This window comes from Malurus melanocephalus, unplaced genomic scaffold (genome assembly GCF_030028575.1).
Source record: "Malurus melanocephalus ecotype Western Australia unplaced genomic scaffold, MMel_1.1 scaffold_70, whole genome shotgun sequence".
NCBI lineage: Eukaryota > Metazoa > Chordata > Aves > Passeriformes > Maluridae > Malurus > Malurus melanocephalus.
The window spans coordinates 993612-1009398 of NW_026623302.1; the positions used below are offsets into that span (position 1 = coordinate 993612).

The 15787-nt window shown below is 51.8% G+C and overlaps 1 protein-coding gene across 1 annotated transcript; it reads right to left on the bottom strand.

The window, feature by feature from the left end:
• Window positions 1-10731: 10731 nt before the first annotated feature.
• Window positions 10732-14456, bottom strand: PDX1 (pancreatic and duodenal homeobox 1). The gene is made up of 2 exons (XM_057366653.1): window positions 13960-14456; window positions 10732-11126 (listed from the first exon to the last, which is right to left on the bottom strand). The coding sequence occupies exons 1-2, from the start codon at window positions 14354-14356 to the stop codon at window positions 10738-10740; spliced, it is 786 nt and encodes a 261-aa protein (XP_057222636.1). The 5' UTR covers window positions 14357-14456; the 3' UTR covers window positions 10732-10737.
• Window positions 14457-15787: the final 1331 nt, after the last annotated feature.

Consider the following 15787-nt stretch of genomic DNA (forward strand, 5'->3'; position numbering starts at 1 on the left):
CAGCCCGCAGGTGGCAGCGTGGCGGCGGCGGCGGCTCCGTCAGTCCCGCCCGGCGTCGGGGCGATCCTGCCCAGCTCAGCTCTGCGCCATCCCCGCACCGCCCCGGCCCGCCCGGCGTGCGCAGGGATGCCAGCGTGGTTCTCCGAGAGGGGGTTGCGTTCTGCCAGCCCCTACATGCCCCGCTGGATAGCTGCCATCAGCGTCGCACCYGCGGAGGTGACTCGCAGACGTCACACCTGGCGGTGTGAAGTGCGTTTCTGCCKCCGAACCGTGTTGCTGTCTTCATCTGACCTCGCAAGAAGGGTCTGGCACATCCTCCCTCTCTTCCCTGGGCTTGTGCTATCAGGGATCAGAACAAAGTGTTTGAAATCGCTCAGCATCCATTTCCCACCAGGCAGCACAGCAGCATTGAGCATAATTCCACTTGTCTTCCTCCCTCTGCAGTGTTCTTCCTTTCTTCCGATGCTTGTTGCTACTGCAATACATCAGCCATTGCTGTCATGTTAAACACGACCCCGTGGAGCAGAACCTGCCAATGGCTGTGGCACCACCTGGGGAGCCCTGGGGCTCCAAAGAAAGCCTTTACATGTCCTACATAAACCAGATTTGAATGGCTGAACAAATCCCTCCTCTTCCTCACTTTTCTATCCTCAGTTCTCCACAGACATCACCCCCCTGATATCMTCTTTTACAGCTGCTGTTCAAGAATCTAGTCCAAAGCCCATTCAAATCAGTCGCATTGGCTGAAGTTAGCTTTGGACCATAGCCTAGATCTCCTTTACTGGCTCTTGGCTTTCTGCCTCTTCCRAGCCCTCGTTTGGAACACTCTCTGCCTCTCTAAAAACTCCCTTTCATCAAATTTCTTTTAGCTCCCCTTCATTCGGCATGGCTCTCCATATTGAGTAAGTGATGGCTTCAGAAAGCGTATGGGGATGTAACAGGGATGTAGATGGCAGAAGATGGAGAAATTCCTGGCAAAAGGGGATATCTTCTGGAGTGGCAGCAAGGAAATTAGAGTGGCCAAAATGTGTCAGGACTCAAAAAGAAACTTAAGGAAGATGAGGAAACTTTTCTAGCAGCTGTGTCACATCCATGGCCCCATGGATAACTCTGCTTCCCTGCCTGCCCATTTTTGGTCCCCAGATCTTGCAGAAGCTCCTGCTTTGTGTCAGATAGTTCAGGTGCAAGTGTGAGGCAGGTTGCTTCCAAAATGAAAGACATTACACTTTTTGCAGGATGACAATTGTTTTGTTCGGTTGGTGAGCTGATCTGTCTCTAGCTGCTTCTGTTTGCTACAGAAACAGGAGGCAGAGAGGGAGCACCAGCGCTTTGGATTAATGTGACATGCCTCTGCACCCTGAAATTGGGGTGTGACAGCTCTTGCCCATCCCCTGGCATTCTCCAACTCTGCCCTGGCATGATAGTTCCTCCACTTATATCATTGCTTTCTGCTCCATGTCTTATTCCTTGTATACCTGAAGGAGAGAGGAGGCTTGAAAGCAAATTGTGCCTCTTCCTCTCTGCCACTCTTCTGGCTCCCAGCTACAATTCCTTCTCGATGGCATGGAGGGAAGAACTGTCTCTTTAGTTGCTCTCTCCCTGGATGTTTTTCAGTTCCTGCTGCACCTTCCTCCATCATCCAATCCGTGCTCCATAGTCAGGTATGATGCTGGGCTGGCATTGCAGAGGAGTGAGGAASAAACACCACATCTCCCTTGATCTGACTTGCCCAAATTGATGCAGACATGGCCTGCAGGTGTCAGCTTGTCTCTTCCTAGCTCCTGATRTCCACCTGTAAAAGTCCTGTCTCTCCTGAGCTTCCGTCTCTCTGCTCTCCCCGGTGTTTACAGATCTACAACCAGTGAAGAATGAAGCTGTGACCTATCTAGTGACCACATCTGGAGGAGAAGCATGGACACAAAAATTTCCCAACAAGCTATCATTACTCCCAGCCCTCTGTAATGTAATGGCTGGGACTACCCGGTGAGGGTGGGATATTCCAGGTCTTCCRTGAGCAGTGCTGCTGTGTGGCTTACCTCACTCCTCAGAGCCGAGTGGAGAAGACGGGATAAAAGCAGGCATAGGAGCAAATGGGAGCAGGACATAAATCTGCCACCCTAAACAGATTTTTATCTCCCATATGTCTGCAGATTTTCTGACAATTTCCAGTGCCTGCATCTAAATTAATTTAGATTATTTTTCACAGGAACTGCAAGGCAGCTCTCTAAGATTTTTTTTTTTTTTTTCCGAAAAAGAGCAGCACTTAGAGCCCTGAGCAAGGGTCTAAGCGCCTGCTTAAGTACCTGATTTGTCATAACCAGAGGCACCTGGAACAAACCCTGCATGTAACAGTGAATAAACACTATTGCARAGCACCTTCATGAAAGGGAAATCTCTGCCAGAATGACAACACTTTCCTTTAGTATATGGACCAGAACAAATGTGGAGACAGGTGAGAAAACTCCATCACATTACAAGGGGGGAATTAAACTTCTGCAAGAAAGGTGCAAGCTGCAATTAGCAGCTAAGTAAAACACACAAAGCACCTGGATCCTGTATCATGACTTGTTCCCTGGAAGCCAAATGGCATTTCCAGCTAATGACCTCATTGGTGTCATAATCCTGTAGCTGTTGAGGTCTTGGCATTACATCAGTTACCTTTTTCTTCACCTTTCTTTATTAATGTCTCCCTCTGGCTTCTCCCTGTAACAAACCAACTGCTTCAGCCTTTGCTTGCCTCTCTTCTGACCCCTCCTGCTTTCAGTGCCAGCTCAGCCTTCTGCCTGTCCACTCACAGCAAGTGTTGCCTTCCATATCTATCTGGGGTGCCATTCCCTGTAGRCATATCCTGTCCAGCTGCTGTGTTTGAGCTCTGGGAAGCTGGTCTTGGTAATTTCTCTAAGAAGTCTCTAATAAGGCAGAAGTTGCCTGTAAAATTATTATTCTTCACCAAAACTTTTACTTTGGCTTCTCRGGAGGCTCCTTTAAAGAGAAATACACTGTCCTCTCCTTGCTATTAGGGCAAGAAACCATAGGCTGTAACTGCAATATGTATGATGGCTGATTGTTAGGAAAATGCACTTATGGGAGGAACAACGATGCACTGGCACAGGGAAGATTGGGAAATCTGCAGCTATGTAGACCTTAGTGAAGCGAATGGAACAACATGTCTGAAGTGATCTCACTATGTGCTGTGGGTTAAAGTTTCTCCTTTTGTTTCCTTTCTTGGGGAATTTTTCTTTCCCATTTTGTTGCTGGGATACACTGATTGCCAAGTCTTCTTTTGATGGCTGGGCAATTGGGGAAAACAAAAAGAACCTACACCCCACCTGTCCCACCCTCCCCACCCAAAGGATCTCCCTGAGCACTCCTGCCTGGCAGGGGTTTTTTGTTTGTGGGTTTTTTGTTTTTTTTTTCTATCCCTCTCTTTGGAGAGAGGGAAGTTCTCGAGGGAGTTTTGGGCTCGGAGAGGGGGTGTGTGTGTGTGTGGTAGGGCGTAACTTCACTTCCTGCCCTCCTTGGCTCAGAGGAGGAAGGTTGGCCTGCTACCTGTGGGGGGAGAGCTCGCCTGCTCTTTTCTGCAGAGCCCAGCATCTCCACTCGTTGGCTCCTGTTTGCTGCACTGTGATCTCTGCCCTTGTGCCTTGCCAGGACCCCGGAGATCCCAGCTGCAGTGGTTGAGTTCTGCCACATCCCGTCTCGCAGCTGCGGGATTCTGCTCATCTCTTTGCTCATCTGGCTGTTCTGGGGTTTCTTGCTGTTCAGAGGAGCACTGAGATCGGCGTTTCTGCTGTGAGTTTGCAGAGGAACTTTTTCTCCATCCACCTCTGCCGGTTTGTGTCCGCCATTGGCCACTGGGAGATCTGAACCAGCCGGGACCCGCGCCACAGCGCCCCCTGCAGCCGCCGGGGAATCATCGCACCCGCCCTGCCCAGCCGGGAGCCAACAGCGCCCCTGCCGGCTGGGACTGTAACTTCACCAAGGGGGGAGACTGTGTCTCTGTGAGGCTGTCACTGGGTTTGGGACTGGGTTGGTTGTTGCTATTGTTGTTGTTACTTGTTTCACCTTGTTATACATATTAGTAAAAACTGTTATTCCCTTTTACCCATATTCTTGCCTGAAAGCCCGTGATTTTCAAAGCTATAATAATTCAGAGGGAAGGGGGGTCATATCCACCACTCCAAGGGGGGTCCCTGCCCTCATTGGCAAACACCTGTCTTTCAAACTAAAACACTGAGCAGAAAAACAGAGTAGAAAGCTCAGTAGTTCCAGTTCTATTTCTATTTTTGCTCCTTCAGGGATGGTCCTAAGGAATCCCCTTCCTTGCCAGGTAAGAGTCACACAGCTCTATGCTTTATGGTCCTTTCCTCTGCCTTTACCTCCACCTAATCTCATGCACTGCTCAAAATGCTGTCTTGTACAGCTGCATATATATATGATAGATAGAAAGATATACTTCTTTCTATTTGAAGTGAAACTGTCTCACTAAAATATGTGGGATGAATAWAACAGTCAATGATATGGCAGCAGAGGTTGAAATTGGAGCAGRTTTCCAATCACAACTCCTGGAACCAGCTTGACCATAACAGCAAGTTCTACCACATCCATTCCAGTGCCTTCAAAGTAAAAGGGATTTCCCCCTCCTCCCCTTTTTTGACAATTTTCATTCTTTGGATAAAAAATTATCTTACAGAATGCATTAAAAAAAAAAAATCCCAAAACAGGACCTGATATTCTGCCAGCTTATCTTGAGCAATGTCACCTCATGCAGTCTCACCCTTAGCCAAATACTGACTCACCACCAAGGGCTTTGCAGCGGAAAAGGAGAGAGGGCATACCAGAGGAGAGATCAGCTCTCCTGGCTGGAAGCTTGGCAGGGAATGAGAGGCACGTGTTTGAATCAGAGGGACTTGAGCAGTTGTGCTGAAATGTTGTTAAAAGCCAGAATGCAAGGGGGCTGCTTTKCTACTGCCTGCTGCAGGGAGGAGCAGCCTCCTCTCCAGGTGGGTTTGTGTCCAAAACACGACTTGGAGCCTGCCAATGCCGCACCCAGTTGAGGCTCCCAACAGGTAACTGTTTGCTTTTCTCTGGAGAAGGGTTTGGGCCCAGGGAAGTGGTGTTCAAACACAAGTCTCTGCACAGTCCAGGACCTGGTATAGCTCCCCTAGCTCCACTTTGGTCCTGAGACACCTTGGTCTTCTAACACAGGCTGGGGGTGCCCCCCATTCTCTCCAAGGGGAGCTCCACTCCAGTTTCTGAGTTCTTACAGCAGTGAAGTCACTAATGCCTGTGGGCCTCTGCTCAGGGCTTGGAGGTCTGCAGGGAATATCCAAAGCAGGCATAGCTGAGTATACAATGGCACATAACGCCCCATATCAAACAAAACACCAGAGTGCTAACAGTCACTCTTGGAGACATCTCTTCCACTATCCACCACCGAGTCCAGCCCTGGAAGTGGAGACACAAACCATTATACCCTCTACTTTCTGAGCTTGAAGTATGTGTTTTACTTTTGAACCTTAAATACACTATGCCAAGGGTTCTTTGAGCAGATGCTTTTCTCCTCCTGAGTCTGGGTCAAAGAACAGAGAGAAAATGAAGCTGAAASTGTCAGCAGCTCATTGTTCCCAGACCAGCTCTGCTGTGAGACAAAGCCCAGCAACCCCCTCTTTGCCAATGTTCCTTGGCAAGTACATTGCACTTGTAATGGTCATTGCAATGTTCTTGCCTTGTTGCTCCAGCTCACCTACATCTCTGGGGTTTCTTCCCTTTGAATCAGTTTTTGGTTTGTTTGTGAAGAATGTGCCTGTTTGCAAAGGCACCTGGCTCTTGTGCCCAGTGAATCCTGATGGATGGACCCAGGCATCAGGGCTCCTGTGAGCTTGCCTGAAGGCACCTCGTGCAGAAGGAGCACAACTGCAGCCTTTCCTCTTTGCAGTGGTGCTGCTGCTGGAAGCAAACGATTTTTGGARCAAGCCCTGATATCAGGCAGCAAGTGCGTCAGACCTTATAGTAGAGGAACCACGTGTTTGAGTTTCCTACTCCATGAATGAGGCTGGCCCGGCCTGACTCATCACGGAGGCACGCTGGGGAGAGAGAGGGACTCAGCCTATTTCCTTTACATTTTAATTGTTCTTGCATATGCTGAGATCCCAAAAGTACTGGGGAACAGAGGAGCTGCATGCCAGGACAGCAAGCAGTGGGAGGAGAGGGGATGGAGAAGGCAGAGATGACAAGAAGCCTTGCCTCTAAGCACTTTCCCCTCTGCTCCACCATTCTTTGCACTCACAGCTAAAGCACTGCTGGGGCACATTGGTGCCAACATAGTGCACGGAAAGATACTGCAAAAGGTGCTGGAAGGCAGTGGGGTAGGAGATGATAAATGTTAAGTGTTAAATCAATGTAAGTAGTGGGGAAGTGAAAGTAGATAGTGTTTGCTACTAACACGTACACTACAGTGCTTCCACATTTTATTGTCATTTCATTTCATTTCATTTCATTTCATTTCATTTCATTTCATTTCATTTCATTTCACTGTCCTCCCTAGATTTTTTCCTGATTGCTATAAAAAAAAATCCCTGAAAATCTTGCTGTTCCTATCCCCATCCAGGGAAGAAGAAAGCAGAAAGGGAATTGCCTTTCTGAGTCAGAGTTTATTGGAAGCCATGTGTGTGTGCGTTTGCACTGCTTGCCTCCACTTATGTGAAAAGGTTTAATGAGAACAACCCTCTAAGGTATCAGGAGTGATGGTAGCACAATGGCATTTCTTTCTACTCCCAAAACAAACCTTGAAACTCAGTGCTTAACCCCCAGCCAGCTCTGCCCCAAGTGGAGGACAGACTGTGAGGTGCATTGCCCAGGTCACCAGGCCCTGSTTTGGTGGTTGTTGAAAGGCTGGCATCCCATTCCTGCTGTCACTTCAAARCACCAAAGCCTTCCTGAGCAACATTTCTCCTCTCAGCCTGCACCATCTCTCTTCAGCTGTGTTCATGGCAGCAGCAGCAACCTCAGAGTGGGAGGTAGCAGCTTTCAGTGTCTGACCAGAAGGCTTTCTCACCTTAGGTTAAATCACTGCTTTCAGAATTGAATAATTATGGGCATAACTATTCATAGAGAGATTTTCAGGCAAAAATAYGGATTTGTAATAGAGGATGCAAGTACAGTCTTGCAATCCTACTTTTTGTATGGCCATTGCTGCAGGATCGTGGGACACGGTYCTGTTGTGGGGTAGCAGGGTTGGGTAAAGCAGGGGTTAGCACAGGGAGTGCACGAGATCCTGCTTCCCTTGYCCAGCCTCTGCCCGAGCATGTCGGTAGGATGGCCCCACCAGGGCTGCAGCTGCACTCCCCAGATGGCAGCAGGCTCTGCGCTGTGTGACAGCAGCCCCAAGCTCCTAACAAGGTTTTCCTAAAGGCTGCCATTCACCCRAGCTGCTCAGCCCTACTCAGAGGAAGGAAAGGCCTTGCCTTGTGATCTTCCATGGAATAGCAGTCAATATTTGTCAGCCACTTCTCAGTAGCGCAGAAGCAGAAGAACACCTTCMCTGCAGTACTGAGGGATGGATCTGAGCAAAGCAGTAGCAGCAAAGTCTGTGCAAAACTCAGCCAAGACTTGCAGCCCCACTATCTGCCCTGGAACCATAAGRTGGAATTGATGTCTCCATAGTTCCTGGTGCAGTGGATGCCATGGCCAGGTGCACCCAGGAAAAGGAAAATTTCCCTGAATCTTTCTCAGCTTTTCTTTAAAATAAATCACACTGAACACATACGATTCTGGGGGACATACCTCTCCCACACATGCCTAAAGGACTTCAGTATTGCCCAAGAAGGAAATAAAAAGTCACCTCACACTTTTCATCTCTTGCCTAATTTTAAAATTATTTTATGAATGCTTTGTGGAAATYCTATCTAAGGTTAAAGGTGATTAYAAATAAATCATAAAGTATTTCCTAMGGGTAAGGTCCAGATGGATATATCTGGACAACTGTTTTTGGTAAGATGACACAGCACAAGAACTGTAGTGACCTTGTTACTCTCCATGTCAGCCTCGCCTTTCCCCAGCACTATGTAGGGCTGGCCATTCTGCCAGGTGAAGTTACTGTGAGTCTTTTGCTCTATAAGGTCCCAGAGCTATTTTGATTTTTTTAATGTTAATTTTTCCAGTGCAATTGTAAAATGGGCGAATATATATATATATATATATATGTCAGTTCTTAGAAGAAAAAATAATTTATTAAAACTATATCATGTAGTTTTAATTCTGTTTCTGTAGTTTTGATTCTGTTTCTACTAATAAAAATACCTTGGCCATGAATAAGTGATTTGTATCAATTGTGCAACTTTTTCGTTTTCTTAGCAGTGCACAAAGAAAATCAAAACTGAATGCACTATATTAGAGTAAGGTCAGGCAACATTTCAGCTGCTACATATGCTGCTCAGCCAGGGCAATGTGCTCTACATATGCTGCTCAGCCAGGGCAATGTGCTCTACAAATCCTAGAATAAAATTGAGGTATTTTGTGTGAGAGACATCCTTTCTGGACATAGATCTGTTTTTATAGTGGCTTCCAAATTGTAATATAAGTGCCAGACATTGTCAAAGGTATGTGGAAATTGTTCCACTGCATGTTACCAGTGACAGGTTGATGCTAATGAATAGTGACTAGAAATGCTGAGGTTTAAAAATGGCTGTGTGTTCCCCGAAAGTTTAAGAAATATTACTTTAATTAATATGGTGCTTTGCATCTGAAGCAGAACAGCTTTATTTGAATTTTGCTCAAATAATGATTAGTAAAAGTTCTCCCTCATCGACTGTGTTTTGATGAACAGGGATATACAGGCTCAGATGATACATTTCTCAGGCAACTTGCAGGAAAAAATACCAGAAATATTCCTGTTTGCACACAGATCTCAACGTCCCCAGAGAAAAGAAAAGCAATAGACAAATTACACCTTCAGTTCAAGTTTCCACCTTAGTGCTAGAAGTTTCATCTAAGGCGGGAAAACCCCAACCAGTTATGGCAAGCTACTTCTTCTCCCCCTCGCTTTCAGCCGAGGGACTGGGAACATCCTCTGGCCAGGGTGTGACAGCATGTCCTCCTTCTCATTTTCCTCCTTCCATGGCACTCCCGGGAGTGCGGGAGGKCTGTGGCGGTCCCCGAGGGATGCTCGAGGGGTTGCTGCTGGCGGGTACAGTGCAGGAACCTCCCCGTCGAGGAAAGAAGGCAGACCCACTTGCCCGACAGCAAACCGGACTGTTCCTTCTTCCTTCCAACCGCTTTTTTTTTCTGTTTCTAGTTCGGATGGGATTTGTTCCCCACTTAGTCGGAGTTCCCGCCGCTGTCGGGACGGTGAAGCTGTTCGTGGCAGCAGGAAAGGCGGGCTGGGCCAGCTTTCCGCTACCCATCACCCTGCAGGGAAGCAGCAGCCAGGCTCCCTCCCCGCTCCCGCCCGGAGAGGCCGAGCTCTCCCGCTCACCGTCCCGGGCCGGAAAACAGCACCCAGGAAAAGTGCCCGGTTGGGAGGCGGACGGCCCCCAACCTCTGCTGGGGTGTAAAGACAGGCCTGCAGAGAAAAACCAGGCAGAGAGCCACGCCGAGACAGAAGCTTGTGCTGCAGAGAGGTTTCTCCTCTCCAAGGCAGAGTCCGAGCTTGCGAAAGAGCTGGAAGAGAGGCAGGATCTTTTCCCCAAAGGATAACGTCCCTGGGACCAGCCGTACCCCCCAGATACGTCACTCTTCCTGCTCGCTGCCCGGAGATCATCCGCGACTTTCTGTTGCATTCCTGGGCTCGCGTTCACCCCTGCAAGAGACGAGTGGAACCGCGGGGTCTGCCCGAAGCCCAGACGGGCGCGGAGCCGCCGGCAACAGKGCAGCGTCCCCGCAGCCGCTGGCGGAGCCCGGAGGAGGGTCTGGCTACCTGTGCCGGTCATCGGAAGCCGGTCATCGGGGGAGACAAATCCTGCCCACAGGATACGTGGTCTTTTCCTTTTTTAATTTTATTTTTTTCTCTCTCTTCTTGTTTTTTTTTTTCTTTTTTTTTTTCTTTCTCCCCTCTTTCTTTCCCCAAAGAAAAAGAAAACAAAAGAACCAAGATTCCAGTTTTCAAAGAAGTAAGCAACAGTCCTGAGAGAGCCCTCGGTAGAGCCGATGTCCTGGGAGAACTGGAAGGGACGAGGACGACGGGGTGGCATCCCGGATGGTCCGGGATACTCGGGGCCGTGTCCCCGCTTGTGGACCGACGGACACTGCAGGACGCCCGCCCCGACCGGACAGCTGTCCGCGGCAAGGACGGCAGCGTGCGCTGGCTTCTCCTCCGGTTTCCAGACCTCTCCGTGCGCCCAGGGTTGCACATGCCGTCGGTGGCCACCCGAGACCCGCCTTCCCCGGGGGAAGGTGTCCCGTAGGTCTCACTGAGGCGAGAGGGAAGCAGSGGAGCGGGGCCCAGCTCGCCGCCATCCCGGCTGCTCTCTGCGGCCTCCTCCGGCGCTAGGGCCCGCAGCGAGCTTTCCTTGTCAAAGCTTGACATCCTATATTTATTCTTCGGAGGACGCGAGCTTCGAAATGGGGGCACCGGGTTACCCCGGAGGAAGCGGGGAGAGGGTCGGCACGGCACGGCACGGCACGGCACGGCACGGCACGGCACGGCACGGCACGGCGGTGGGAAGCCCGCGCCAGCCCCTCGGCTCTTTTCCATGTCCCATCCTTTTCCTCGTCCCGGGCCGTGGGGCTCCCCGCGGCTCACCGAGAGTCCTGCTGCCTTCTGGGGTCTAAGCTGGGAGTGAGAAGGTCCCTGGAGGCTCCCGAGGGAAGGTTCCCAGCGGGGCATGGCTGGAGATCCTCCTTGGTCTGGAGCTCCCCGGAGGACACCACGCAGTCCTGCTCGGGGTCATTGCTGTTGCCCGCCCCTCGCTTTTTATCTTCTTCCTTCTTCCACTTCATCCGCCGGTTCTGGAACCAGATCTTGATGTGCCTCTCGGTCAAGTTCAACATGACAGCCAGCTCCACCCGCCGCGGCCTGGAGATGTATTTGTTGAAGAGAAACTCCTTCTCCAGTTCCAGCAGCTGCGCCCGCGTGTACGCCGTCCTGGTCCGCTTGTGCTCCTCCGGTTCCACCACATAAGATCCCCCTGGAAAGAAGAGAGAGTTAGCCTGGGCCCGCCCTACCGCTCCCAGGGGCTGCGGGGACCACGTTTCAGCACCCCTGCGCGGCGCGGAGGMTATGCGGGGGGAAGCAAATGGGGTGAGCGGGCGGCCTCGGGAAATTGGGCACAGTGAGGTCATGCTGCAGTGCAGCAGTCACCGCTGATGTTATTTTATTTTACAGTAACTTARTATTTATTTTTCAACAGTATTTGGATGAGGTTTTCAGGGAAGAGCCGTCTCTGGAGCTGAGGAAGAAACTTACGTGCCACCGTTTGTGTGACACCGAAAGCTCAGAAGGGGTCCTGGATCCGGGGCTGCAATTGTTCATATTAATGTTAAAATTAAATTTTAAAAAAATTAAAAAGAAAAAAGTAAAGAGGAAAGAAGCCCACCGCACGCAGACAAACCAAAGCAAAATGGAAAAAATTAACCTCTCAAAAAAAACCCCCAACGGATCAAAAAAAAAAAAACCCCAAACCCTAAAATAAAGCAATAATAATTATAATAACTGGTGGGCCTGCCGGGACGAACCGGGAGTTGGACTGCAGCTCTTTCGTTTTGCCGAGCTKATGAAACCCGGGGTTTCTTGTTCCCGTAAAAAGCAGCAGCAGTGGAATGGCCGTTCCCAGCGCGGCCACCTCAGTCCTGCGTGGGCACTGGCTCGCGAGTCATATAGGTGGTCCCATCGAGAGGGGACGGAGGTGGGAACGGAAATCCAGGGCCACTTTTGCCAGCAACAGAGCCCCTTTGGGCACGCTTTTGGGGTTGATAAAATCTGTGGGGAACCGTGCTTTGAACAGCCGGGATGAAACAATCATTTCAAGAGAGCTACACGTACTCTCCCACTGCTCATCTTCCTATTCCCATAATTATATATTTATATATGCAGTGTCTGTAAATATAACTTTATGTATAAAACTTATATATGTATTTAAAATATATATTTAAATACGATGTGATGTGTATTTTCCAACGTGCGCATGTTCACAAATGTTAAAATCAATGTATATATGTATAAAAATRTTGGGAAATCTAAACCTATGTACATATGGGTATGTATGCCTCCTCGACCTGTATGCATGGGCTTCTATTTGAAAAAAAAAACCTTGTTCTGTTACTTTAAACTAAACTGGTGCTGCCTGGAAGGCGGAACGCCCTGGGTCTGTCGGAGGGCCGAGGCCGGTCGGGCCCCGGGAGGAGCCGGAGCCGCGTACGGAGTGTGGCACCGGGCGACGCTCGGCCGCGGCCTCCCTGGGCGCTCTCCCCCGGCAAYAACAGCGCGAAGCCCAGCAGCACCCATGGACGCCTCAATCCCAAGAGTTTCCATTAAAAATAAATCGTAGGGCCGTATAGTTTGCTACATACACAGTGCAACATRTGCCGGGGTTTGGCTGTGAGCGCTCTGTCGCTCGGTGCCCCTTTCCCTTCCTGTGGCGTGCTACAGTAGGAGCCCTGCACACGCATCACACCGAGCGGGTCATGCACGGCCCCTGTCTGCACCTCCCGTGAGGACTGGGGGAAACAGACAAGAATTTWAGGCTTCCACGGGACAAGTTTCGCTTTTCTGCTGGTTTTGACATTCCTCGAGTATGGGAGAAAGAGAAAAAAAGGTGTAGTGCAGAAGTTTGGCTTTATATTATTAGTATTATTATCATTATCATTATAATTACTATTATTATTATTATTAATCCCGAAATTCATTCAACTCATGGAAAACTATCTGATTTTCTCTCTTCCTCTCTCCACCTCCTTCCTGGCACAATCTCTGCCGCCGCGTCAGCGGCCCGGGACCTCACGATCTTCTACCTTTGTGRGCAGATGCACCTCTGTGAAGACTGGGGATCGTCACCTGTCCTTCCCTCCCCCTCGGCCTGCCCCATGCAATTTCCGAACTATTTCGCAGAGATTTTAATAGCCCAGTTCTTTTTCTAACTGTCTATTTGAACAAAGCCATTAATATAATATTTGCCGTATAGGCGTGACGGAGGCGCAGGACACGATAACATTGTGCAGGCAGAGACAGAAATATTGTTGGGCAGCGGAACTTTCTGCCTAGATAGAGTTTCTTCCCCTCACTGGCAATTCTGTTTCGTTTGTGCATTGTTKTCTCTGCCCTGGGTTTTTTGGYTGTTTTTTTTTTTTTTTTTTTTTTTTTTTTTTTTTTTTTTTTTTTCACTTGGAGAGGCGCAGTTGTGGCTAAAACCCGCTGGGGTGCAGGAGGGGTGGGATAGAGGGGTCAGAAGGGGACATGGGTTCTGCGCCTGGGAGAGCCGAGATGCAGCCGAGAGGGGCTCGGCAGCTCCCGTGGGGGTTCGGGGGCTGCTCCGCGGCCGCACGGTGGGCACAGGGACGCGGGGCAGCGGGGCTGTCCCCTGCCCGCCAGCCCTGCCTGCCGTTTTCCCGCCCGCTCCACCTCACAGGTGGTCGTGGGTCCTCCATCTCCACTACCCGGTCCCCGAGCGGAGCTCACCTCGCCCGAGGGGACACCGTGATCCCCGAGGCAGCAGCTGCCGGGAGGCGTCACAACGGCGCGGCTTGGCCACAATTAGTTAATTGGTGAAAAATAATTCGTTAATAATTTCTGAGGCGCAGGGAGCGGTGAGCCCGCCGGCGCGGGCTGAGTTGTCGGCTCCCTCCCCAGCGTTCAACCCAACAGTAACAGCCCCAGAGTACYGGGTCTGGAGAGGCTGGCGAGAGGGAAACGATCCTCCAGAACCTCTCCACATCCCAGCGGTGGGAGCGGGACTGGTGCAAGGGAGTGCTCMTTACCGCCGAGCGGGACGGAAGGGGGGAACAGAGGGATGTGGCGGGGCTTACCGGTCCACTGTCCCTTCCAGGCGTGCGATTTGGTGGACTTCATCCAGGCGAAAGGCACCTGCACTCGGGACTCCTCTACAGCCCCCGTGTCCTCCCCGTCTGGGAAAGACAGCGCGTCCTGATGGGGAGGAGGAAGATGAGAGTGGTGGTGGTGATGATGATGAAGGTGGGAGACACCGGCATCCTCAGTGATGGGAGGCACCTCGTAAGGTGAAATGTCTGGCGGACTGCCTTGCTCGAGAGYCCCCAAGGCGCTGGGATAAGGAGCCTGCTGCTGTCTGCCCATGTACAGGCAGGCGGGGGGGCTGGGGTTGTAGTCCTGAGCCTGGGCTCTCTGAAACGCACACGACTCCTTGTAGAGCTGCGCCGAGGCGTAATACTGCTCCTCGGTGTTCATGGCGAGCGGGGCCAAGTGGGCTTCGCAGCTTAGGGACACATAGGGCTGTTCCCGCTCCCGGAGCCCCGGATGCCTCTTTGACAGCTGGCGGCCCCGCCGGGCCCCACCGCCCTGACCGGCTCCCGCCGCCTCCCCATAGGCGCCTCTCCCCCACGTGAGCCCTCCCGCAACCCTCCGGGGCGGGGCGCGGGCCGTAAGAGGCCACCTGTGGTGGCCCTGGTCCCGCAACCCCCTTTCTTCCCCTCAGCCGGCCGGCCCCGGGACCCCCTACCTTTCTGCCGGGTGCCGCTCCCTGCTTTGGAKTGAGGAGCCCCGGAGCGGTGGGCGTGCGGGGCCGGGCACGGGCTCGGGGGATTGCGCCGGTGCGCGGGGCGCTCCGGGACGGATGGTCCCTAAAYACATCTCTTCCGTCTCTCCCTCGCTTGCCCAGGAGCGACTCATCTCCCAGCGACCCCGGGCACAGAGAGGGCCCGGATAGACTGAGCTCYTGGGAGGGGTTTGGAGACTGGGCACTTTTGTCTGCGAGGGCATCTCATCTAGGGATGAGGGTATCCAGKGACGGATAGGGCGCTCCCTCGGGGGTACCCGTGTTCTGGAACCCTGGGAGACGGCCAGGACCGGCTTTCTGCCCGGGGCCGTGCGGCCAGTGGGGGACCACAATGCTATCATCAGAGCGAGCGATAGGCAGCGGATTGTTTGTCCAAGGGGTAAATTTGGGAGCCTTCCCCGCGGCTTGGGCTGCAATGTGTTGACCCTCGGAGATAATGTGCTTCGAGCTGGTGCCGGTTGACTTGGTGACGAGGCTATGAGGAGGCGGAGAGCGACCGAAAGGGACAAAGATCATTTCCCTGCCTTCCTGAGCTCGGCCCGGCCGCCGCTCTCTCCGGCTGGGGCKCAGGCACGCTTCCTATCTGCCCGACCCGCCTCCTCTCCCCGCCGCTTCCCCGACATCGGGGCTCCGGCCGCCGCCGKCCGGGCGCGCACCCGCCGTTCTGTGTTGGGCGGGTGCGGGCGGCTCRGCCCGGCCTGTCCCGGCCCGGATCCGTTCGGCCAGTGGTGATGCACGCCCTGAGAGACGAGGCAAGAGGGTCCCGGTCCTTCGCTCCTGCCCCCGGTTCAGTGGGATCATAAACCCGCCCAGTCCATTACACTTGAAATGAGTTTCCGCTCTGAGCTCACGCTGGTCCCCCGTCTCTTAGAAAGCACACTGAGCCTTTGATTCAATATTGAGCCATTAAGCGATTGCTTTCCCAAGCCATTTAACAGCAGCTCTTATGGATAAATAAACAAAAAAGGCTGTAAACCAATTATAGTGCGGATAGTGAAAAAGTATTTTATTAGCGGGAATTACAGATAGACATGGCTGCTGCTCGGGCTCCCTGCGCCCGGCACCCGGCCCCTCCATCCCCTGGCATTCCGGGCAGGGTACGC